Source organism: Coregonus clupeaformis, chromosome 19 (assembly GCF_020615455.1).
Source record: "Coregonus clupeaformis isolate EN_2021a chromosome 19, ASM2061545v1, whole genome shotgun sequence".
Classification (NCBI taxonomy): domain Eukaryota; kingdom Metazoa; phylum Chordata; class Actinopteri; order Salmoniformes; family Salmonidae; genus Coregonus; species Coregonus clupeaformis.
This window is the reverse complement of record NC_059210.1, coordinates 44,637,215-44,664,160: the sequence shown is the minus strand read 5'-3', so window position 1 is coordinate 44,664,160 and position 26,946 is coordinate 44,637,215. Positions and strand designations below refer to the sequence as shown.

The 26,946-nt window shown below is 41.7% G+C and overlaps 1 protein-coding gene across 1 annotated transcript in view; it reads right to left on the bottom strand.

Annotated features, from left to right (window-relative positions):
• b4galnt3b (beta-1,4-N-acetyl-galactosaminyl transferase 3b) overlaps positions 1 to 26,426 on the bottom strand; it is a 39,847-nt gene extending 13,421 nt beyond the window's left edge. The window contains exons 1-3 of the mRNA XM_041837567.2: positions 25,553 to 26,426; positions 9,172 to 9,287; positions 8,999 to 9,070 (exon numbers count right to left, since the gene is read on the bottom strand). Of these exons, the coding sequence (XP_041693501.1) occupies positions 8,999 to 9,070; positions 9,172 to 9,287; positions 25,553 to 25,691 (327 nt within the window). The 5' untranslated portion in view covers positions 25,692 to 26,426. The remainder of the gene's footprint in view (positions 1 to 8,998; positions 9,071 to 9,171; positions 9,288 to 25,552) is intronic.
• Positions 26,427 to 26,946: the final 520 nt, after the last annotated feature.

The following is a 26,946-nucleotide window of genomic DNA, read 5'->3' as shown; positions in this document are numbered from 1 at the left end:
ACCACCCAAAGGACACCCAGACAACTTGACACAACTGTGAGAAGCATTAGAGTTAATATGTGCCAGCATCCCTGTGGAATGCTTGACACCTTGTAGTCCATGCCCCGATGAATTAAGGCTGTTTTGAGGGCAAAAGGGGGTTCAACTCAATATTAGGAAAGTGTTCCTAATGTTTTGTAGACTCAGTGTATGGCTGATGTATTTAATAATTTGGGTGCATTACATATTCATCTCAAAATAATAGGTCTAATGAGTGTAAAGCAAATGAAGAATATCCAATGGAGATAGGTAATAAATACTGTAAAACTTTGGAGTAAGACTAAAATACATAACAATGCCTTCCAATAAGGAGAAAGTAAAGGGGAGGGTGAAGCCTCCACATGTGAACTAGTTATAATTTTAAAAATGTGTCATTAAAACCTTATTTTGGGGAGCCACACTTGGGACTCTGGGATATAGAGTAAATAAAAATAGTAGCATGTGTAATCTAAAACACTTATTGGATAATCCTGGGGGTACAGAATGTTTTATTTTTAGATAGAAATTATAACTACCTATAATTTAATGAATGTAGCCTATAGCAGGGGTTCCCAAAATGTTTCACTCAGGGCCCCCCTTCCAGCATTGGGGAACATCCTGCACGCCCCTATGGGCACAAGCACTGTTCACGGCACAAACTGTTCACACCCCCTCTTGTCAGTGGAGAGAATTTTGCAGGTTTAAAGCTTATTTCCTGCAATTCTACACATTATGTCATATGGTGCAAAGAACATTTTGCAGTTTTAAAGCTAATTTTCTTGCAATCCTATACATTTTGCCATGTCTAATGTGTATTCATGTGATATTTGAGTGACTAAAAAATTACAACAACCCCTCGCTCCCCCCTAGGGTGCACGCCCCACAGTTTGGGAACCACTGGCCTACAGGACAGATCAAGCTTGAAAACAAAGCAAAGCAAGGATTGTACAGTGCCATGCAAAAGTATTCATCCCCCTTGGCGTTTTTCCTATTTTGTTGCATTACAACCTGTAATTTAAATTGATTTTTATTTGGATTTCATGTAATGGACATACACAAAATAATCCAAATTGGTTAAGTGAAATGAAAAAAATAACTTGCTTCAAAAAATTCTAACAAAATATAGAACGGAAAAGTGGTGTGTGGATATGTATTCACCCCCTTTGCTATGAAGCCCCTAAATAAGATCTGGTGCAACCAATTACCTTCAGAAGTCACATAATTAGTTAAATAAAGTCCACCTGTGTGCAATCTAACTGTCACATGATCTCAGTATATATATATATATATATATATATATGCACATACATACAGTGGGGAGAACAAGTATTTGATACACTGCCGATTTTGCAGGTTTTCCTACTTACAAAGCATGTAGAGGTCTGTAATTTTTTTATCATAGGTACACTTCAACTGTGAGAGACAGAATCTAAAACAAAAATCCAGAAAATCACATTGTATGATTTTTAAGTAATTAATTTGCATTTTATTGCATGACTTAAGTATTTGATCACCTACCAACCAGTAAGAATTCCGGCTCTCACAGACCTGTTAGTTTTTCTTTAAGAAGCCATCCTGTTCTCCACTCATTACCTGTATTAACTGCACCTGTTTGAACTCGTTACCTGTATAAAAGACACCTGTCCACACACTCAGTCAAACAGACTCCAACCTCTCCACAATGGCCAAGACCAGAGAGCTGTGTAAGGACATCAGGGATAAAATTGTAGACCTGCACAAGGCTGGGATGGGCTACAGGACAATAGGCAAGCAGCTTGGTGAGAAGGCAACAACTGTTGGCGCAATTATTAGAAAATGGAAGAAGTTCACGATGACGGTCAATCACCCTTGGTCTGGGGCTCCATGCAAGATCTCACCTCGTGGGGTATCAATGATCATGAGGAAGGTGAGGGATCAGCCCAGAACTACACGGCAGGACCTGGTCAATGACCTGAAGAGAGCTGGGACCACAGTCTCAAAGAAAACCATTAGTAACACACTATGCCGTCATGGATTAAAATCCTGCAGCGCACGCAAGGTGCCCCTGCTCAAGCCAGCGCATGTCCAGACCCGTCTGAAGTTTGCCAATGACCATCTGGATGATCCAGAGGAGGAATGGGAGAAGGTCATGTGGTCTGATGAGACAAAAATAGAGCTTTTTGGTCTAAACTCCACTCGCCGTGTTTGGAGGAAGAAGGATGAGTACAACCCCAAGAACACCATCCCAACTGTGAAGCATGGAGGTGGAAACAGCATTCTTTGGGGATGCTTTTCTGCAAAGGTGACAGGACGACTGCAGCGTATTGAGGGGAGGATGGATGGGGCCATGTATCGCGAGATCTTGGCCAACAACCTCCTTCCCTCAGTAAGAGCATTGAAGATGGGTCGTGGCTGGGTCTTCCAGCATGACAACGACCCGAAACACACAACCAGGGCAACTAAGGAGTGACTCCGTAAGAAGCATCTCAAGGTCCTGGAGTGGCCTAGCCAGTCTCCAGACCTGAACCCAATAGAATATCTTTGGAGGGAGCTGAAAGTCCGTATTGCCCAGCGACAGCCCCGAAACCTGAAGGATCTGGAGAAGGTCTGTATGGAGGAGTGGGCCAAAATCCCTGCTGCAGTGTGTGCAAACCTGGTCAAGACCTACAGGAAACATATGATCTCTGTAATTGCAAACAAAGGTTTCTGTACCAAATATTAAGTTCTGCTTTTCTGATGTATCAAATACTTATGTCATGCAATAAAATGCAAATTAATTACTTAAAATCATACAATGTGATTTTCTGGTTTTTGTTTTAGATTCCGTCTCTCACAGTTGAAGTGTACCTATGATAACAAGTTACAGACCTCTACATGCTTTGTAAGTAGGAAAACCTGCAAAATCGGCAGTGTATCAAATACTTGTTCTCCCCACTGTATATATATACATATACACACACACACACACACACACACACACCTGTTCTGAAAGGCCCCAGAGTCTGCAACACCACTAGGCAAGGGGCACCACCAAGCAAGCGGCACCATGAAGACCAAGGAGCTCTCCAAACAGGTCAGGGACAAATTTGTGGAGAAGTACAGATCAGGGTTGGGTTCTAAAAAAATATCAGAATCTTTGAACATCCCATGGAGCACCATTAAATCCATTATTAAAAAATGGAAAGAAAATGGCACCACAACAAACCTGCCAAGAGAGGGCCGCCCACCAAAACTCACAGACCAGGCAAGGAGGGCATTAATCACAGAGGCAACAAAGAGACCAAAGATAACCCTGAAGGAGCTGCAAAGCTCCACAGCGAGAGATTGGAGGATCTGTCCATAGGACCACTTTAAGCCGTACACTCCACAGAGCTGGGCTTTACGGAAGAGTGGCCAGATTGCTTCAAGAAAAAAATAAGCAAACACGTTCAGTGTTCGCCAAAAGGCATGTGGGAGACTCACCAAACATATGGAAGAAGGTACTCTGGTCAGATGAGACTAAAATTGAGCTTTTTGGCCATCAAGGAAAATGCTATGTCTGGCGCAAACCCAACACCTCTCATCACCCCTAGAACACCATCGCCACAGTGAAGCATGGTGGTGGCAGCATCATGCTGTGGGGATGTTTTTCCATCGGCAAGGACTGGGAAACTGGTCAGAATTGAAGGAATGATGGATGGCGCTAAATACAGGGAAATTCTTGAGGGAAACCTGTTTCAGTCTTCCAGAGATTTGAGACCGGGACGGAGGTTCACCTTCCAGCAGGACAATGACCCTAAGCATACTGCTAAAGCAACACTTGAGTGGTTTAAGGGGAAACATTTAAATGTCTTGGAATGGCCTAGTCAAAGCCCAGACCTCAATCCAATTGAGAATCTGTGGTATGACTTAAAGATTGCTGTACACCAGCAGAACCCATCCAACTTCAAGGAGCTGGAGCAGTTTTGTCTTGAAGAATGGGCAAAAATCCCAGGGGCTAGATGTGCCAAGCTTATAGAGACATACCCAAGAGACTTGCAGCTGTAATTGCTGCAAAAGGTGGCTCTACAAATATTGATTAATTAATAGTTATGCACGCTCAAGTTCTGTTTTTTTGTCTTATTTCTTGTTTGTTTCACAAAAAAAATTAATTTTGCATCTTCAAAGTGGTAGGCATGTTGTGTAAATCAAATACAAACCCCCCAAAAAAATCCATTTTATTTCCAGTTTGTAAGGCAACAAAATAGAAAAAAATGCCAAGGGGGGTGAATACTTTCGCAAGCCACTGTAAATTGGACTTTTTGTATGGTAAAAATACAAATGACAGCTCAGCGCTGCGTACTTGAAAGCAGTGATGCCAACTTAGCAATTTTGTTGCTAGATTTAGCAACTTTTCAGACTACCCAGGCAACTTTTTTTTCAAACAGCACCTAGCAACAAATGTAGCTACTTTAAAAAAAAGTATTTGGAACTTTTAGCAACTTTTGAAAAGTGACTCAAATGCGAAAATGCACGCACTTTCCCTCTAAATGACACAAAAACGATTTTCTCTGTCACATTTTCAGTCACAACACATGTGCCTGGCTGCAAAAGTGCATTGTGAGTTGCTATCTCAATAAGATAGCATATATACCTTGTTATTAGCTTGTACCTATAATTGTTGATCAGTTAGGTAGCATGTTAACTACCAATACACTGCTTAAAAAACTATAATTGTTCAGAATGTGTAAGTTTACTTATTAATAAGAAAATACATTCAATAATTCAATGTGTTGCGCTTAAAAATATAAATATCTGATCGTATAAAATGTGTTGTGTTTATATTACTTTTAAAAATAAAAATATGTGATAATAAACAAATCTAAACTAACAAATGTCAAATCATATTTGTCGCCGAAATGGCCAGTCAATTTGAATAACGTTATTGTGTATTCTACGTAATGACGCAGTTTTACGTTATTATGTAATGACGTCATCACGCAATGACATCACAACGTCATTTAGCAACAAATCAACCCGCCTCTAGCAACTTCCCCTGAAAATTAGTTGGTAACACTGCTTGAAAAGATTATATTGTTATTTGTTAATCCCGAAGTAGATACACACTACCAGTGAAAAGTTTTAGAACACCTACTCATTCAAGGATTTTTCTTTTTTTTAAACTATTTTCTACATTGTAGAATAATAGTGAAGACATACAACTATGAAATAACACATATGGAATCATGTATTAACCAAAAAGGTGTTAAACAAATCAAAATATTGTATATATTTTTCCTTCTTAATGCGTTTGAGCCAATCAGTTGTGTTGTGACAAGGTAGGGGGGGGGGGGGTATACAGAAGATAGCCCTATTTGGTAAAAGGCCAAGTCCATATTATGGCAAGAACAGCTCAAATAAGCAAAGAGAAACGACAGTCCATCATTACTTTAAGACATGAAGGTCAGTCAATACGGAACATTTCAAGAACTTTGAAAGTTTCTTCAAGTGCAGTTGCAAAAATCATCAAGCACTATGATGAAACTGGCTCTCATGAGGACTGTCACAGGAATGTCCCTTAGCAGTGGTTTCTTTGCAGCAAATTGACCATGAAGGATGGATTCACACAGTCTCCTCTGCTACAGAGGATAAGTTCATTAGTTACCAGCCTCAGAAATTGTAGCCCAAATAAATGCTTCACAGAGTTCTAGTAACAGGCACATCTCAACATCAACTGTTCAGAGGAGACTGTGTGAATCAGGCCTTCATGGTCAAATTGCTGCAAAGAAACCACTACTAAAGGACACCAATAAGAAGAAGAGACTTGCTTGGGCCAAGAAACACGAGCAATGGACATTAGACCGGTGGAAATTTGTCCAAATTTGAGATTTTTGGTTCCAACCGCCGTGTCTTTGTGAGACGCGGTGTGGGTGAACAGATGATCTCCGCATGTGTATTTCCCACCGTGAAGCATGGAGGAGGAGGTGTTTTGGTGTGGGGGTGCTTTGCTGGTGACACTGTCTGTGATTTATTTAGAATTCAAGGCACACTTAACCAGCATGGCTACCACAGCATTCTGCAGCGATATGCCATCCCATCTGGTTTGGGCTTAGTGGGACTATCAACAGGACAATGACCCAACATAAACATTTACCAAAAAGTTATATTTTGGTTTCATCTGACCATATGACATTCTCCCAATCCTCTTCTGGATCATCCAAATGCAGTCTAGCAAACTTCAGACAGGCCTGGACATGTACTGGCTTAAGCAGGGGGACACGTCTGGCACTGCATGATTTGAGTCCCTGGTGGCGTAGTGTGTTACTGATGGTAGGCTTTGTTACTTTGGTCCCAGCTCTCTGCAGGTCATTCACTAGGTCCCCCCGTGTGGTTCTGGGATTTTTGCTCACCGTTCTTGTGATCATTTTGACCCCACGGGGTGAGATCTTGCGTGGAGCCCCAGATCGAGGGGAGATTATCAGTGGTCTTGTATGTCTTCCATTTCCTAATAATTGCTCCCACAGTTGATTTCTTCAAACCAAGCTGCTTACCTATTGCAGATTCAGTCTTCCCAGCCTGGTGCAGGTCTACAATTTTGTTTCTGGTGTCCTTTGACAGCTCTTTGGTCTTGGCCATAGTGGAGTTTGGAGTGTGACTGTTTGAGGTTGTGGACAGGTGTCTTTTATACTGATAACAAGTTCAAACAGGTGCCATTAATACAGGTAACGAGTGGAGGACAGAGGAGCCTCTTTAAGAATAAGTTACAGGTCTGTGAGAGCCAGAAATCTTGCTTGTTTGTAGGTGACCAAATACTTATTTTCCACCATAATTTGCAAATAAATTCATAAAAAATCCTACAATGTGATTTTCTGGATTATTTTTTCTCAATTTGTCTGTCATAGTTGACGTGTACCTATGATGAAAATTACAGGCCTCTCTCATCTTTTTAAGTGGGAGAACTTGCACAATTGGTGGCTGACTAAATACTTTTTCCCCCCACTGTATCTAATGAAAAGGTGGTTTAACCTGGTTCGAAACCAGGGAAAACACAAATCAATAATATCAAATGTAGAGATAAGATACAGCAGCAGTGAAATGGTGTACAGCCCGGAAAATAACTGGTTACAAAATCATTTAGAGAGTCGTAATTTCACGGTACTCAGGTCTATCAGTTGATGTTTCGAAAATACACTTTGGAAGTTTAGTTAGCAAGTGTTAACACAAAAACCTTCTGGTTCAATTGTTGACGATATGTATGGTTCCATAAGCCCAAATCACACGGGGTAGACCCATATGCTAAGTAGACTAAAGTGTGATTTGGGCTTAATACAAATATGGTATATCTTTAAATGGGTTTTATGGTAAAAATTACAAAATAAACAGTTTGATAATGTTGTGGAAGGACTCTACTTTAAACGTACAGATAGAGTAGGCTACATACCAAAGAAAATGACTTCTCTCAGCGAGTCGCTGCTTTTGTGAAATTTTGGAATACCGCTGTTAGAAGGTAAACAATTCTGGAGCAAAGCCAATGCTCATAAATCAATTGAAATATATAGAGCTTTCGACTCTATGATTGTGTGGGACAAATCAATGGTCTTAACAAGGCATTCCTTAGTCATTTGAAACTAATGTTTAAAATATACAGTCACAATGAGTGTGAGAGTTGACTGCATTTGCATTCTGTTGTAAAAGTTTTGTTTAAAGTATTCAAGGGACATGCAAACACATTTTTGGATGGGGGGGATACTATGAAACATATACGGTATCATAAATCTTCAGCATTTGTAACGCATTTTAACTAAGGTTTTGAATGAATGACAAACTATTTAGAAAAGTTTGTATTTACAGGAAAACTAAAGTGTGGTGTTAAACTAAATAATCTAAAATAATGCTGTTTAGACTAGGCCTACACATAGCGAATGTAAAGCTTTTGTAGGGACATAATCCTTATTTTTTGTTAAAGTGGGAAATGGGGTGTACTGGGACCCCAGCTTTGCAGTCTTACAGAAACCAGGTGAACCTGGATAGTTTGATGATTTTCCTCCTGAATAGAATGTTGAATACTCCTTGAATACTGGTAGATGGATATAAAGACAGGGTTAGTTGACAACATCACAAAAGCTAAAGGCTGTGTGTTATGTATTCGAGTAGGCTCAACAAGTGCTTATTGGGCAAATTAATGTATGTTTTCAGTAAACACTTGGAGACTAAATGTAGTTTACATGTCAATAATCCTTTGATTGAAAGCCAATCCTGTCCGTCTTGCCCCAAAGTTGCGCACACACCGGTTTTGTTGGTCACAACCTACCTGTCTATACTTATGTATATTTGTCTGTGATGTTTGTTGAATAGGCTAATAGAGGCCTCACAGAATATTGTGCTAGGGACAAACAGTAGGCTGACATGAATTTTATGAGTATCTAAATGTCCGAATTTTGTTTTCACACGCGTAAATTCTCTGGCTTTCGAGCACAGCATTGCTGAAGGCTTGGTAGCCATAACAATGCTCTGCTGAAGGGGAGAGAATGGTAAGAAATGTTCTGAGAAACAATTTTGTGAACTCGTACAGAGGTGGTTTGGGAAAGAATACACACGCACCCCCTGCACTGTCTTCACATTTTGCTGCCTTAAAATGAAATCTAAAATGGGATTACATTCGATTTTTTTCATACAGATCTTCACAACATACTCCACATCTTCAAAGTGAAAGAAAATTCTAGCAAATTGTCCAAATGTATAAAAACATTTTTTTAACTAAGATGTCTTGAATGCTTACATCTTCACACCCCACAGTTAATACTTGGTGGAAGCCCCTTTGGCAGCCATTAAAGCTGTGAATCCTTTTAAATATGATTCTACCAACTATGCACAGCAGCACACTGTGATGACTCCTACTTAGATTCTGCTCAAACACTGATTCCTACTATACACTAGGGCATAAATACACACACTTACACAAGGGGGGAGGGGGAGGGAGGGGGGGTTGAGCAAGCCTGGGCAGGTGGTGGATTATTCCTGTGAGGTGAATAAGAGAGTGTACCTCTGGCCTCCAGGGCTGTGGGGTGTAGCTGGAACGCCAGGCTTCTGAATCCTCCTTCGCATCACCTCCAAACTGGAACACACACAACCAGATCAGGCAACTACTTTTATTTTGTGATAGGTGTGTATGGGAAAACTGGTATGTGACAAATTCTGTCTCCCACACTCTCTTACCCTCCTCTCCATACTGTCTCTCTCCCTCTCTCCTTCTCCTCTCTCTCCCCCCACCCTTACCAATCTCTCTTGGGTAGGTCTTCTCCCGAGGCTATCCTCACTGGCAAGACTGAAACCTGCAGCAGAGAGAGCGAGCGAGAGGAGGGAGGGAGGGAAGAGAAGAGAGGAGAGAGAGATTTTAGAAAGAAAAGGGAAACAAATACACAGACACTATCCTAGGTTCTAGTTAAAAGTTAAACCCACAGAATTAGGAATTAGAATACAAGAATGGACATGAACCTTCTTATGATGGTCCAATGGTCAGTCATGTTTGTCAGGGAGTTGGTCAACTATGGTTTGCCAGTGCTGTGATAAGATATTGTGTAAAACAATGAATGTGAAGAATTGATCCACACTGTACAGTGCATTCGTAAAGTATTCAGACCCCTTGACTCTTTCAACATTTTGTTACGTTACAGCCATGGATTCAATTGTTTTCCCCCCCTCATCAATCTACACACAATACACAGCATGATTCTGCCCCCACCATGCTTCACCGTAGGGATGGTGCCAGGTTTCCTCCAGACTTGACACTTGGCATTCAGGCCAAAGAGTTCAATCTTGGCTTCATCAAACCAGAGAACCTTGTTTCTCATGGTCTGAGAGTCTTTAGGTGCCTTTTGGCAAACTCCAAGTGGGCTGTCATGTGCCTTTTACTGAAGAGTGGCTTCCGTCTGACCACTCTACCATAAAAGCCTGATTGGTGGAGTGCTGCAGAGATTATTGTCCTTCTGGAAGGTTCTCCCATCTCCACAGATGCGGCCAGCTCTAGGAAGAGTCTTGGTGGTTCCAAACTTCTTCCATCAATGCTGCAGAAACTTTTTGGTACCCTTACCAAGATCTGTGCCTCGACACAATCGTGTCTCGGAGCTCTATGGAAAATCCCTTCGACCTCATGGCTTGGTTTTTGCTCTGACATGCACTGTCAACTGTGGGACCTTATATAGACAGGGGTGTGCCTTTCCAAATCATGTCCAACCCATTGAATTTACCAAAGGTGGACTCCAATCAAGTTGTAGAAACAGCTCAAGGATGATCAATGGAAACAGGATGCACCTGAGCTCAATTTCGAGTCTCATAGCAAAGGGTCTGAATACTTATGTAAATAAGGTTTCTGTTTTTTATTTGTAATACATTTGAAAACAAATCTAAAAACCTGTTTTTGCTTTGACATTATGGTTTATTGTGTGTAGATTGATGAGGAATTATTTTTTTTAATCCATTTTAGAATAATGCTGTAATGTACCAAAATGTGGAAGTAGTCAAGGGGTCTGAATACTTTCCGAATGCACTGTATGTGTGTTAGCTCGCTAGCCAGCCAGTTTTAGAGGAATGATTCCATAGATCTTTTCAAATTAACAGCCAACATTCCATTCAAACTGGCTCAAATCAGTTGATGATAGGACTTGTAAAATTGTAAATGCAACTATTTTATCATAAAATAGCACTCACAGCTTTCCAAGAAAATAAAATCTGAGACACTTATGGTCAGTTTACATATACAGTGAGGGAAAAAAGTATTTGATCCCCTGCTGATTTTGTACGTTTGCCCACTGACAAAGAAATTATCAGTCTATGATTTTAATGGTAGGTTTATTTGAACAGTGAGACAGAATAACAAAAAAATCCATAAAAACGCATGTCAAAAATGTTATAAATTGATTTGCATTTTAATGAGGGAAATAAGTATTTGACCCCTCTGCAAAACTTGACTTAGTACTTGGTGGCAAAACCCTTGTTGGCAATCACAGAGGTCAGACGTTTCTTGTAGTTGGCCACCAGGTTTGCACACATCTCAGGAGGGATTTTGTCACACACCTCTTTGCAGATCTTCACCAAGTCATTAAGGTTTCGAGGCTGACGTTTGGCAACTCGAACCTTCAGCTCCCTCCACAGATTTTCTATGGGATTAAGGTCTGGAGACTGGCTAGGCCACTCCAGGACCTTAATGTGCTTCTTCTTGAGCCACTCCTTTGTTGCCTTGGCCGTGTGTTTTGGGTCATTGTCATGCTGGAATACCCATCCACGACCCATTTTCAATGCGCTGGCTGAGGGAAGGAGGTTCTCACCCAAGATTTGATGGTACATGGCCCCGTCCATCGTCCCTTTGATGCGGTGAAGATGTCCTGTCCCCTTAGCAGAAAAACACCTCCAAAGCATAATGTTTCCAACTCCATGTTTGACGGTGGGGATGGTGTTCTTGGGGTCATAGGCAGCATTCCTCTTCCAAACACGGCGAGTTGAGTTGATTCCAAAGAGCTCCATTTTGGTCTCATCTGACCACAACACTTTCACCCAGTTCTCCTCTGAATCATTCAGATGTTCATTGGCAAACTTCAGAAGGGCATGTACATGTCCATGTTCAAGTATTTGATACATCAGAAAAGCAGAACTTAATATTTGGTACAGAAACTTTGTTTGCAATTACAGTGATCATACGTTTCCTGTAGGTCTTGACGAGGTTTGCACACACTGCAGCAGGGGTTTTGGCCCACTCCTCCATACAGACCGTCTCCAGATCCTTCAGGTTTCGGGGCTGTCGCTGGGCAATACGGACTTTCAGCTCCCTCCAAAGATATTCTATTGGGTTCAGGTCTGGAGACTGGCTAGGCCACTCCAGGACCTTGAGATGCTTCTTACGGAGTCACTCCTTAGTTGCCCTGGCTGTGTGTTTCGGGTCGTTGTCATGCTGGAAGACCCAGCCACGACCCATCTTCAATGCTCTTACTGAGGAAAGGAGGTTGTTGGCCAAGATCTCGCGATACATGGCCCCATCCATCCTTCCCTCAATACGGTGCAGTCGTCCTGTCCCCTTTGCAGAAAAGCATGCCCAAAGAATGATGTTTCCACCTCCATGCTTCACGGTTGGGATGGTGTTCTTGGGGTTGTACTCATCCTTCTTCTTCCTCCAAACACGGCGAGTGGAGTTTAGACCAAAAAGCTATATTGTCTAATCAGACCACATGACCTTCTCCCATTCCTCCTCTGGATCATCCAGATGGTCATTGGCAAACTTCAGATGGGACATGAGCTGGCCTTGCGTGCGCTGCAGGATTTTAATCCATGATGGCGTAGTGTGTTACTAATGGTTTTCGTTGAGACTGTGGTCCCAGCTCTCTTCAGGTCATTGACCAGGTCCTGCCGTGTAGTTCTGGGCTGATCCCTCACCTTCCTCATGATCATTGATGCCCCACGAGGTGAGATCTTACATGGAGCCCCAGAACGAGGGTGATTGACCGTCATCTTGAACTTCTTCCATTTTCTAATAATTGCGCCAACAGTTGTTGCCTTCTCACCAAGCTGCTTGCCTATTGTCCTGTAGCCCATCCCAGCCTTGTGCAGGTCTACAATTTTATCCCTGATGTCCTTACACAGCTTTCTGGTCTTGGCCATTGTGGAGAGGTTGGAGTCTGTTTGATTGAGTGTGTGGACAGGTGTCTTTTATACAGGTAACGAGTTCAAACAGGTGCAGTTAATACAGGTAATGAGTGGAGAACAGAAGGGCTTCTTAAAGAAAAACTAACAGGTCTGTGAGAGCCGGAATTCTTACTGGTTGGTAGGTGATCAAATACTTATGTCATGCAATAAAATGCAAATTAATTACTTAAAAATCATACAATGTGATTTTCAGGATTTTTGTTTTAGATTCCGTCTCTCACAGTTGAAGTGTACCTATGATAGAAATTACAGACCTCTACATGCTTTGTAAGTAGGAAAACCTGCAAAATCGGCAGTGTATCAAATACTTGTTCTCCCCACTGTATATGTACTTTCTTGAGCAGGGGGACCTTGCGGGCGTTGCAGGATTTCAGTCCTTCACGGCGTAGTGTGTTACCAATTGTTTTCTTTGTGACTATGGTCCCAGCTGCCTTGAGATCATTGACAAGATCCTTCTGTGTAGTTCTGGGCTGATTCCTCACCGTTCTCATGATCATTGCAACTCCACGAGGTGAGATCTTACATGGAGCCCCAGGCCGAGGGAGATTATTTTGTGTTTCTTCCATTTGCGAATAATCGCACCAACTTTTGTCACCTTCTCACCAAGCTCCTTGGCGATGGTCTTGTAGCCCATTCCAGCCTTGTGTAGGTCTACAATCTTGTCCCTGACATCCTTGGAGAGCTCTTTGGTCTTGGCCATGGTGGAGAGTTTGGAATCTGATTGATTGATTGCTTCTGTGGACAGGTGACTTTTATACAGGTAACAAACTGAGATTAGGAGCACTCCCTTTAAGAGTGTGCTCCTAATCTCAGCTCGTTACCTGTATAAAAGACACCTGGGAGCCAGAAATCTTTTTGATTGAGAGGGGGGGTCAAATACTTATTTCCCTCATTAAAATGCAAAATCAATTTATAACATTTTTTTACATGCGTTTTTCTGGATTTTTTTGTTGTTATTCTGTCTCTCACTGTTCAAATAAAACCTACCATTAAAATTATAGATTGATCATTTCTTTGTCAGTGGGCAAACGTACAAAATCAGCAGGGGATCAAATACTTTTACCCCTCACTGTAGTTGAGGCTATTTATACAGAAAATTGGTATAAAACCTGTATAAACTGCATTTATAATTATATGACTATATTTTAGGTTGACTATAATTCCATTACACAATTTCTGACATCACATGCCTTACTTTTATTGTCCTGCATAAGTAAAAGCAATGCATTACCTATGCCTCTACTGCCATTCATTCCAGACTGGTTTTGGATTTCTCCCTGACCAAGATGGCTGCCATTTAGTACTGCGCCCCTGGAGCAAATTAGGGTTAAGTGCCTTGCTCAAGTGCACAGACAGATTTTTCACCTTGTCGGCTCGGGTAATCGAACCAGCAACCTTTCAGTTACTGGCCCAACGCTCTAACCGCTAGGCTACCTGCTGCCCCATTATGGAACTTTTAGGGTTTATGACATAGCCCTAGGGCTGTTGCGGTGACCGTATTACCGCCACACCTGTGGTCACGAGTCATGAAGGCAGTCAAATTCTACATTAGCATTTAGTCACGGTAATTAGGCTTCTCCAAGCTCTGATGCTGCTGCTCATTAGTAGCGTACCAAACTTGCTAACTGCCTGGTACTCAGCACTATATTGTCCCTCTAATCACTCTGACATCAATGGAAATGTAATCGAAAATCTAATCAAACACTTCATGAGAGCCCATGAGCTCATGTTGCACAACATTTCTATAGGCTATGCAATTGCAGGAGAAAACAGAGTGATGGCCGCTTTTAAAAAGAGGAACCCATCAGCTTTATATAGGCTAGGCCTACTATATTTATTTCTCTACTTTCCTAATATTAAGCACATTGCTTATATTTACAACAGGAGTATAGCCTACCTGGTTGGCATGAAAATAAACCACAGGGAAAAGCATTCTCCATTCACTATTTAAGTGCATAGATGCCATGTATTTTTTCCGCTGCCCCTGTTTGGATACAGGTGCATAATGGTCCATTCTAAATCAAAACAAATGTCACACATATATTATTTAGTATATGTAAAGGCAAGATTAAATCAAGAATAGTCTGATGGGTGACAATATTAGCCTATCACTTGTGAATTATATATTATCACTTGTGAATGATGCCCAGCATATGGAACAATGCCTTTTTTTTGCGACTTTGTTTGAATCATAGTCGCACAACTCATGTAGCCTAGCCCATATGTTTTAATAAGGTTTGTATCACAACTAAAGTGGCCAAATAACTTCTTAAAATTAAGCACATTAATCCACTTTACAAGGGGTGTAGAGCCTAACTGGCATATATAAACAGCGCGTGAGTTTCAAGTTTGGAGAAGATCATTTTCACCATACAAAATGCACCCTCATAATAAAGGCATTACATGCATAATTACATTTGCGTTCACTTTTGATAAATGGTGTTTTCCGCTAATGGAACATTTGCGCTTATAGCCTACTACCATGTGCGCATTGCTGCGCTTATAATGTGATGAAATAGCCTAATAGTTTATCAACATTTTAAGCTAAATGTTCTGATCTGTTGCATAAGCCACACTGCATAAAACATGTTTTTTTGATGCTAGTGGTTGTATTAATTTGGGATCTATCGCATCCCACAACTGTCCCAGACTATGTTTGGAATATCTATTTCTCGCACAGAATAGAATAGCTCGACTTTTGTACTATGGGGGATAGTAGATTGACATAGGCTAGTGCTTTTGCTGTCCGGTAGGCCTACTCATCTTGTTGGCTGACGAAAAGTAAAATGTAGACAGTTCATCCAATATCTTCAATATGCACCTCGGAATTGGATAAGGACGTGCACAGTTGCGTCCCTGATGTTTCGGTCTTAACTTGTAGCCTGTGAGAAAGACCAAATCAAGTGACGAGAGACACTTCGGATTGCGCAGCACACTCCGGGAGAAGGGCACAACGCAGCACTCCGGGCCGCAAAAGGCATGTATCTTTTTAGGGTGCATTATGGCCACAAAGGGGATGCCACCGTGAAATTCGAGGCATTATCAAATGCTTGTCAAATTGTGAATGAGAGACTATTGGAGTGTGTACAGCCTGCTCATGCCTTTCAAGCGACTTTTTTCGAATCATCATTAGTCTCATCATGCAGCCTTACAATGTATTAAAAATCAAAACATATAGCCCAACGTTTGTAGAACAACTAATGTTACATGAATAACTAAATTAAGCATATAGGATTACCCATTTCTTTGTTAACCGCTCAACACAGAATTGCCGCATGTGCTCAAGTCGTTTGAGAAAATATCCTTTCTATTTTATTCAGATTTGTTCAATTGTTTTCTTCATACTATAAAATAATATAAATTAATGCCACGGAATTATAATCAAATCTTGTCTGCTAAATAAACGAGTGTAGCCCACAGCCATTTGGCATAGCCACATCAGGACAACTCGGATGCTATTCTTTTCTTCTGAAATAGACTACATTTTCTTCATATCATGCTTCTTTAGACCTGTCTAAAATAAATAATGGATATATTGTGAAGGTGTAGGCTATATTACATGGACATAATACTTTTTCAAATGGCTTGTAGGCTGTGTGTGGAAGCCAGGAGACGCTAAATGTGTTTGTTAATTAATGGACAGTTATTTGCTTGACAATCACCGGCTGACTAAATTTCGTGACCGTCACAGCCCTACATAGCCTCTAGTAATTTAATAGGATCTCTATGGTTAAATCATCTGTTATCACACAATCAGCTGGTTATTAAAAAGGAAATGACACACGCACATGAATCTGAACCCACACACAGACACACACACACACACACTCACTTTAACACTATTGCTTTGATGGTCATGGAATTTAGGGTCACTGTTATTAATAAAATAAAAATAAAATATTTTTTGTTGCACATTTTCTCCTCTCCTCCGCTCCGGACTGTCTCAGGTCGTGTTTACGCTTGACACTTACATGCAACTTCTGCTATCAGAATACAAAGACCGCATTGAAAAGACTGCTCTAGGCGCACAAAAGTCGATTTCTGGTCCAATGGTGTCCGATCTGGGTGACCACTTCAGTTGGTGGTCAGGGATGCATTGTGTGCCGATTTCTCCTCAGTCTGGACGCAATCAGGCTACCGAAAGTGCATACAGTGGGCGATATCAGCACTCCTCCCACAAGTCTCCAGAAAATGTGTGTTTTGAGACTGAGAGGCCCCTTTTCATTACAAAGTTGGAGGAAATACATTCCTAGCGTGTGGGGAACATGTTTGCTGGCCTCAAATGCTAGCCAGCTAGCTAATATTTAGAAAAACTAATTTGTTTGGCTAGAGTTATGCTAACCAGTTTGCGATCCCTTTAGTGTTTCTTGCTAGCTTGCTGGCTAGCTACAGAGGTTAGCTGGCTAGTTAGTAGTTAGCTACTGCTATCAGTTGTTGTGTTATCATATTTTGCATATTCCACCGTTTGTAAAATGCATTCTGTCAGTTTAATATAGCGCGGGGAAAACGCACACTGTGGACACGGTAGACACTTTAAAATGTAGGTGTAGATGCATGACGCGTTCAGAATTCCATGATCAGAACTCTTTGATCAGAATACTAAAGCTGCATGAACTGTCAAGTCTAAACAGGGCCAGTGTGCCCTGTTTTTGGTGCATGTATTACATGATACTTGTTTGCTACAAAACCTTGCTAAAACAAGGAGCAGCAAAGTTTCATCACTTTGTAAAGAGTCAATGTTACCACAGAAACAGTCTCATTCATGTCAACTCCGCTGCAGCCCTTCAGTCAGCTGTTTGTTCAACAACGTTCTAAAACTGGCAATTTTTTTCTCTTCTCATTGCTCTTTATATCGGCCGTTAAATGTGAACCAGGCTTACCTTTACTGTTTTTGGGTTAAGTTTGTCGACTTGAAAATGAAGTTCATAAAACAAAACAAATATATAGCTTTATACATACAGTATATATATTTTTACGGTTATGACGGTTACACAATTATACAATTACCGTGCCAGTCCTATTTAACCCTTTGTAGTCATTGGAATTGGCCTATATGGATAGGGATAAAGGGTCGTTCCACCTTAAAAGGAACCAAGAGGATTTTGAACACCCTCCATCTCAGATTGTTCTGAAATTGTTTCTGTTGTTAGAAACAGGTAAGATTAGCATTCCTGCAACATTATGTTGTTGAAATATAATTTGATTTCTGCAAAATTAAGCTAATTGATTGCATCTAAATTACGCATTTTAATTCATAGGATTCATATAATATGAAATAAATATAGCACCTAACATCCGATTTGGACCAAACTTTTTTTAGAACAATGAGTTAGACATGAGTAATCGAAAGCAATGGTCAAAAGCCACCCACAGACCCCCACACCAATCCCACCCCAACAACGAGTATATATACACTGAACAAATATATAAAACGCAACATGCAACAACTTTACTGAGTTACAGTTAATATAAAGGAAATCAATAAATTAATTCATTAAGTCCTAATCTATGGATTTCACAAGACTGGGCAGGGGCGCAGCCATGGGTGGACCTGGGAGGGCATAGGCCCACCCACTTGGGAGCCAGGTCGAGCCAATCAGAATGAGTTTTTCCCCACAAAAGGGCATTATTACAGACAGAAATCCTTCTCAGTTTCATCAGCTGTCCTGGTGGCTGGTCTCAGACTATTCCGAAGGTGAAGAAGCCGGATGTGGAGATCCTGGGCTGACGTGGTTACACTTGGTCTGCGGTTGTAAGGCAGGTTGGACGTACTGCCAAATTCTCTAAAACAACGTTGGAGGCGACTTATGGTAGAGAAATTAACATTAAATTATCTGGCAACAGCTCTGGTGGACATTCCCGCAGTCAGCATGCCAATTGCACGCTCCCTCAAAACTTGAGACATCTGTGGAATTGTGTTGTGTGACAAAACATCTTGATATGCCACACGTGTCAGGTGGATGGATTACCTTGGCAAAGGAAAAATGCTCACTAAAAGGGATGTAAACAAATTTGTGCACAATATTTGAGAGAAAAGCTTTTTGTACGTATGGAACATTTCTGGGATCTTTTATTTCTGCTCATGAAACATGGGACCAACACTTTACATGTTGCGTGTATATTTTTATTCAGCGTAGTATCAGTTCTACGTGTCTGATAAGTAGTATGGAGCTGCGGCTCAGAGTATTGTTTCTTCATTCCATGTCATGTATTTTCAGTGAATTCTGTGATGTTTTTGCATCCCCTGTTCAGAAATTAGTAATTTAAATTGTTATAAGTCCCATCCTACATCCTGTTATTACCGGGTTCTGACCACTAGATTGTGCTGTTCCTGCTATTAGGTTAAACAAGTTTGAATATCCCCCACCACCTCAATGTTAAAAGGGATAGTTCAACAAAATTACATATTGGTTTCATTAGCCTGTAAGCACTCTATGCACAAGGTATGACAGCAACCCATGCTTTGGTTTTGTTGGCCACTGTTTCAAAACAGGGGTTCTGAACCGGTTTGAACCCCAAAAAAGTAACTGTTTACATTGAGTGAACAAAACATTAAGGACACCTTCCTAATATTGAGTTGCACACCCCCTTTTGCCCTCAGAACAGCCTCAATTCGTCGGAAAATGGACTCTACTCTAGGTGTCGAAAGCATTCCACAGGGATGCTGGCCCATGTTGACTCCCACAGTTGTGTCAAGTTGGCTGGATGTCCTTTGGTGGTGGACCACTCTTTATACACATGGGAAACTGTTGAGCGTAGAAAACCCAGCAGCATTGCAGTTCTTGACACGCTCAAACTGGTGCGCCTGACACGTACTACCATACCCTGTTCAAAGGCACTACAATCTTTTCTTACCCTCTGAATGGCATACATACACAATCCATGTCTCAATTGTCTCAAGGCTTAAAAATCCTTATTTAACCCATCTCCTCCCCTTCATCTACACTGATTGAAGTGGATTCAACAAGTGACATCAATAAGGGATCATAGCTTTCAGCTGGAATCACCTGGTCAGTCTGTCATTGAAAGAGCATGTAATGTTTTGTACACTGTGTATATTGTTCCTTTCTGTTCCTTTTTAAACCTCTGAAATCTATGTATTTTCACATTTAGCTTGACTTTAAAATTACTTCACCAATCAGTGCAGATAGAGCAGCTTACTATGGAGGGGGCAAGCTATTGTTTACATGCATTGGACAGACAAGTGTAGGGCACGAGATGCAACAAATTTTGCAGGTGGGGAGAAAGCGAGAGAGGGTGGAGGAGGACGCTTGGCTTGAAGCTCTGGGCATCTTGTTATGACATGCATTATCTGAATTAGGCTGACAGAATTATACCTACAGGGGAGTGGCTTCTATGAAGGAACTTTGAATGTCTTTGAACTTCTGATAGTTGGCTTAGCGTTGGACCAGCTGACAAACAAGCTTTTGTGTGCAGAGCAGCACCAGAATTAAAATAGAAACACATCTTACCTTTGTGTAGGTAATAAATCCAATGTGAAACATTATAACTATATTATCCTTAATTAGCACTGAAAATCCATTATTCTCTAATTAAAAATCTCTCTCCCTAATTTCTGAATCACATCAGTAGGCTACAGTTGCCTATGCCTCAGAGGGGAAGGGGCAGGTAGCCTACACACTCACAAAGACTGGCAAAGATTTTCAGCTGGCAGGCAGACATTGGAAAAAGTTTGAGTGACAGAGTGAGGGCCTTGCATAAGTTCTTTGTTGCGTTTTTTTGTGGGATTGGAAAAAAAATACCCTGAACGTAAAACAACGTTATTAAGCAGTTCCCATGCGTTTAATATAACGGTTCTGTTCTGGAACAGTATGGATCACTTTCATTCCAGGTTGGGATTCTGTTCGTTGAAAGACGTAGTTATTTTCCAGTTCTCTGTTCTGTTCCCTGAACTGGATCCAACCCCTGGTTTCAAATGCTAACATTTTAGCATTTGTGGCACCAATCCAATGCAAGTCAATGGTACCAATATTAGCATTATCATGCTTCATGTTCAAATCATCCTAAAGTATTTTTTAAAAGTGTGTAACTCAATGATGTTACTTATAGATGATTTGGATATGAAGCGTGAAAGTGCTAATATAGGTACCATTGACTTGCATTGGATTTCTGCCACAAAATGGCCAATTTGGGTGCAATCAATTAGCCTAATTTCTCAGAGATCAAATTATATTTCAACAAATTAATGTTGCAGGAATGCTTCTCTTGTGTTTCTAACTATAAAAACAATTTCAGAACAATCTGAGACAGTGGGTGTCATGGCTTGCTAAAATGACCTTGAACGACCTTAAATTCTTACAGAATAAATATGAAACCATGGTCGCAACTGAAAGGGAACAGCTTGGCTATAATGGGAAAATAACTAAACAAACAAGACACAACAGCTCACCTTACAAGACTGACTACAAACATTACACTGTTGATTTTATGTGCATTTTACATTTACTGTACTTTTCGCCGCATTTGTTGACAACGAAATCTGAAAATACTCTGGATACATTCAGTAACATGTTAAGACTATTCCTGGAAAATGTGGGGTAGGTGCAACAAAAAAATACAAATAAGACAAACAATTTACAAGGTTTTGAGTGACAGGACTAACTGGTGTCTCCAAGAGGCCACACACACACACCTCTCAAAAGTGTGAACAGTTCCTAAGCAATTTTTATGAGTCAAAGTAGAGTCGTCACCTATAAGGTACTTTTTTGACCTCTCTTAGCTATGCCGTTGAGGAACTAGTGCAACCACACTTGTAGCCTTTTCATTTGGAACACAACCCTGCATCCCAGCCATCACACAAATACTGTTGTTGTTAACATAAACGTTGACACTGTATATGACATGAGTCTTATGATTTTGAAATGTGAAGTGCATATTTGGACTCACGGGTGTTTGGCTTGCTTGTATGACATCAAAGCGGTATTTATTATAATCCTAAACATCTCATCTTTCAAAATACACTGTACAAAAATAAACACAACATGCAACAATTTCTAAGATTTTACTGAGTTACAGTTCATATATGGAAATCAGTCAATTGAAATCATTTTAATTAGGCCCTAATCTATGGATTTCACATGACTGGGAATACAGATATGCATCTGTTGGTCATAGATACCTTTAAAAAAAAAAGTAGGGGTGTGGATCAGAAAACCAGTCAGTATGTGGTGTGACCACCATTTGCCTCATGCCTCTCCTTTGCATAGAGTTGATCAGGCTGTTGATTGTGGCCTGTGGAATGTTGTCCTACTCCTTTTCAATGGCTGTGCGAAGTTGCTGGATATTGGCGGGAACTTTAACACGCTGTCATACACGTCGATCCAGAGCATCCCAAACATGCTCAAATGGGTGCCATGTCTGGGGAGTATGCAGGCCATGGAAAAACTGGGACATTTTCAGCTTCCAGGAAGTGTACAGATCCTTGCGACAAAGGGCTGTGCATTATCATGCTGAAACAATGATGATTGCGGCGGATGAATGGGACGACAATGGGCCTCAGGATCTCGTTACGGTATCTCTGTGCATTCAAATTGCCATCAATAAAATTCAATTGTGATCGTTGTCTGTAGCTTATGCCTGCCCATACCATAATCCCACCAGGGTGTACTCTGTTCACAACGTTGACATCAGCAAACCGCTCGCCCACATGACGCCATGTCTGCCATCTGCCCGGTACAATTGAAACTGGAATTTATCCGTGAAGAGCACACTTCTCCAGCGTGCCAGTGGCCATCGAAGGTGAGCATTTGCCCACTGAAGTCGGTGATGACGCCAAACTGCAGTCAGGTCAAGACCCTGGTGAGGACGGCGAGCACGCAGATGAGCTTCCCTGAGATGTTTCTGACAGTTTGTGCAGAAATTCTTCGGTTGTGCAAACCCAGAGTTTCATCAGCTGTCCGGGTGGCTGGTCTCAGACGATCCCGCAGGTGAAGAAGCCGGATGTGGAGGTCCTGGGCTGTCGTGGTTACACATCGTCTGCTGTTGTGAAGCCGGTTGGACTTACTGCCAAATTCTCTAAAACAACGTTTGAGGCAGCTTATGGTTGAGAAATTAACATTAAATTATCTGGCAACAGCTCTGGTGGACATTCCTGGAGTCAGCATGCCAATTGCACACTCCCTCAAAACTTGAGACATCTGTGGCATTGTGTTGTTTGACAAAACTGCACATTTTAGAGTGGCCTTTTGTTGTCCCCAGCACAAGGTGCACATGTATAATGATCATGCTGTTTAATCAGCTTCTTGATATGCCACACCTGTCAAGTGGATGGATTATCTTGGCAAAGGTGAAATGTTCACTAACAGGGATGTAAACAAATTTGTGCACCAAGTTTGAGAGAAATACGATTTTTGTGCATATGGAACATTTCTGGGATCCTTTATTTCGGCTCATGAAACATGGGACAAACACTTCACATGTTGCGTTTATATTTTTGTTCAGTGTACATCGAGTCATCTTAATTTAAAGGATTTCCCTCACTCAGACAACAACAAATTTGTAAAAGTTGCACAATTACTGGGATGAATTGGAGCAACTTATTGTTGCGCGAGATGCTTAAGTTCAGAACGGCTGTCAGTCAAAACCCATACAGCACTGTGAAGTGAAGAGCTTTGACGTCATGTATAGCATGTTACTGTACAGCCATTATGTTCCAATTTAGGCGCTTATTAGTGACCAAATCTGCCTTTTTCAACACTTATACGGGTACGAGTGTAAAGGGTTAACACACACTCCTCGTTTCCCATACAACCCTCTACTGCTGATGTTCCAATAAGGGTTGTCTGCTTGATTCAAGACCATTTTAGACAAGTGAGCTAAAGCCTAGGAATCGGGTCTGGGAATGAACACCAGCCTTCTGGACTCAGAAACACTAACCAGGCGCGCACACAAAAACACACACACACAATGAGGCTACCCTGTGTGTATTTATAGGCAATGCTATAGGGTTAGTGTGTGGGTGTAGGGGGAGGTTGAGGTAGAGAGAGAGAACTTTAAGTACTGCTGGTCTGGAAGTCTGTCATTATCACCAGGGTGGAGAGTAGCTTTTGAAAACCCTACTCCGTATGTAGGGTTTTCAGCGGTTACATTCGCACACATTTGGCTCCATGTGAACTACAATTCAGACGCTGTGTTTTAACATTTGAAAAGTCAATATTCATTCAAACAGGTTTTGGAAACATTTGCAGATATGCCCCTTATCTTTCATATCAGCGAGAAAGAATCCATCAAATAAAAAAAGATACACTTACTGTAGCAGTTTTGCAGAGATCCACAAGCTGTGTGCCTCCAGTTGATGAACTACACTTCCTCCCCAGTTACGGCTTACACACAGGTGTTCGGAGCACGTTAGATCGCCTATGTTTTCCGTAAACAAGCGATGTAACATGGAGACATGGCCATGTGGGAACCCTAACCCTATAAAAAGGTGTGTAGTAATTTAACCTTTAGTTTTTTGCAAATTATTTATTGCTGATATGAAAGATACGTTACTTATGTTTCCAAAAACGTACCGCAAGCAATGCGTGTTTACATATAGAGCAAGTGTCAGGGCTCTTAACAAAACTCCCCCGGTCAGAAAATCCTATCGTCAATAGGCGCTAAAGCAGTTAGTGTCTATGAATGGGGTAGGTGGAGAGGAGACACACACAGGGTCATTTTAGAGTGGTAGTTGAGGACAGAAAAAGAATGATATTTTTAACTGAAAGAATAAGAGATTATCCCCCTCCTTTCTCCCATCCCATGTTTTTATGCATCTCTCTTCTCTCCCAACTCCTCTTCCTAGGTGTATGGGCACATAGACCAACTTCCGATCTACAAAATGTGTCCCAACACTATACACACACATAAGAGGGTGATGTCCTCACTCCCCATTGTGAGGGGGTTCAGGAATGCACTGTGTGTGTACCTTCTAAGGCAGTTCCTTCATGAGGCTTGGCGTACCCCTGTCCCTTAGTGACGAAGATGTGTGTGTGTGGGTCTGTTTGTTCAGAAGGAGGTGTATTATTCATTTTCTCTCCTTTACAAATACACACACCTCTTGAACAAGAATGGGAAGGAGTGTGTGTTTGAGGGTGTGTGTGAGAGGGGGATGGGGTTAGGTCAGGAGGGCCATCTTTACAGGAGTGTGTGTATTTACAGCAGGGTTCCAAAGCTCTGCCCCCTCCAGCCCCAGGTATGAGGCTACCACTGCTACAAACCAGTGTGTGTGTGTCTGTGTGTGTATACTAGCGATAGCAGGTACAAGGGACAATGGGAAAGAAAAGCCACCCAACAAAGACCAACATGTACACACAAGCCCCACATAGGACCCAACCCACATACTTTGTCTGGACACTTGTATGGTTGTGTTTGCATGTCATATTTCCAGTTTGATGTTTCAACCACTTCAACGGGCTTCATCATGGTCTGTGCAATTTGTTGTAGTTGTTATGCTGAATGGTTGAATGATTGACACCGACTGCTCTACATTATTATTACACTATTATCAGCATTCAGAACAAAGGGATCTCCCAGATGTGTAGGCGTGATCACCTGTAGAGTATGGGACGTTCCTCTAAATCCCTAGTATGTCAGCAGCCCATCAGCACACACTTACATCTTTCTAAAGTTAGTTAGAAAGTTAGAAGTCCTTACAATAACCCAGGCATTGAAAAAGTTGTTGACTCAGCTACAGTGTAGAGTAATTTTATTTTCCACCTTGCAGGATAGGCCTACCATTCAATGACACCATGGCATGTACCATTGATAAAATACCCTAGACTTGGTGAAAAACTAGCAAGTTAGCTCATTTGGCAATACAGTTGACAATGAACAAAACTAGCAGTATACACTTGTTGATCATCATAGCAATGGTTCAGATAGCTAGCCATGATAGCCTACTTACGGCTATTGGTGCTCCTCCACGCATTAGTAGCAACAAACTCGTGGTAGACAGCGAAAGCTCCCAGCATCAGCAGAATTAAGAACAGCAGATGTTTCCCACTCCGTCTCAGTTTCTTCAGCGGGAAGAAAGACTTGACCATGTTGATTGATCTCCCTGCTGCTTGCTCCCAGGGACCCAGTCAGTGAATATAGCGGCTTTGTTCGTTCGGCAAAGTTGGACCAGGCTGACGGCCCGTCAATCTCGCGAACCCCGTTCGCGATACACCGCCGGCGACCCCAACACTCTCACCTCCCGCTGGTCGCGAGGTGGCTTTTATTTCATCCCGTAAATAAGCCGGCAGGCTCCGGCTTTGAGTTTGCTCTGACTCGAGCGCTATCTTGCATTTACCCCTCTTTAATCGAGTCGAAACTGGCTCTTGGGTTGGCTGACTACTACTAAGCTACAGAACGAACTAAACAAAAGTCCTACCAACCCCGCTCTCTTTTCTGTCCCCTTCTCGTTTCACTGCGCGAACACAAACAGAACAAGCACATACGCACCCGCTCAGAGAGAGATTTAGGGGTGGGGTTACGTGGCCACGCCCGCATCGTATCGCAGCCAGTGGCCCAGGTGGTAGGTCATGACTAGATGGGATGCAGCTTTTGTAACCTTAACCTAATTCTCCTAACCTGCTACGAAAAGTCAAATCAGGTAGAAACCAGGAGAGGCTATACGGACACGCATGGTGCCCAAATTGATGACGTATGTCGCGCAGCTGAGATTCGAGTGGAGACGAATGGATTAGGTTCAGTCAGTTGTCCTTAGCCCTTCCTGATAGCTAGTTTATGCTGGCACTACGGTCGGACAGCATGGCTGTAGAGTAAGGCACTGGGGAGCTTGGAAAATGTACCTCAATCCAGGGATGAGATGCGTTGTAATCCAAATTGTCTCTTTATCCCAACTGTTACACCGAGAAGATTGAACGACTGCTAAAAAACGAGCAGTCTTTCAATCTTCTCGGTGTAACAGTTGGGATATAACGCATTTCATCCCAGGATTGAGGTACTTTTTCCAAGCCATATCTAGCACCGGCTCTGTGGTGTCTTAATATAGAAGACGCCTTCGTCCAATGACTCTTATGTGTAATGTAATGGAACTGAGATTCATGATCAAGGGCTAATCTGACCCTAGTGCAGCTGTAAGCAAGCTGGCTATTTCGAGGTGCTTCCGACTGTTGCTTCCAACTGGGTAGCAGTTGTACTTGCTTCACAGGACAGCTGTATCACATGTCGCAGGCGGTAGCGAACGTGGCCAATTTGTTCGATCCCACTTGATTATATTTCGAGTAGGATAGCAGCCTACACGAGAAATAATTTGTAATATTGGTAGTATAGAACCATCTGGATGTCATATTG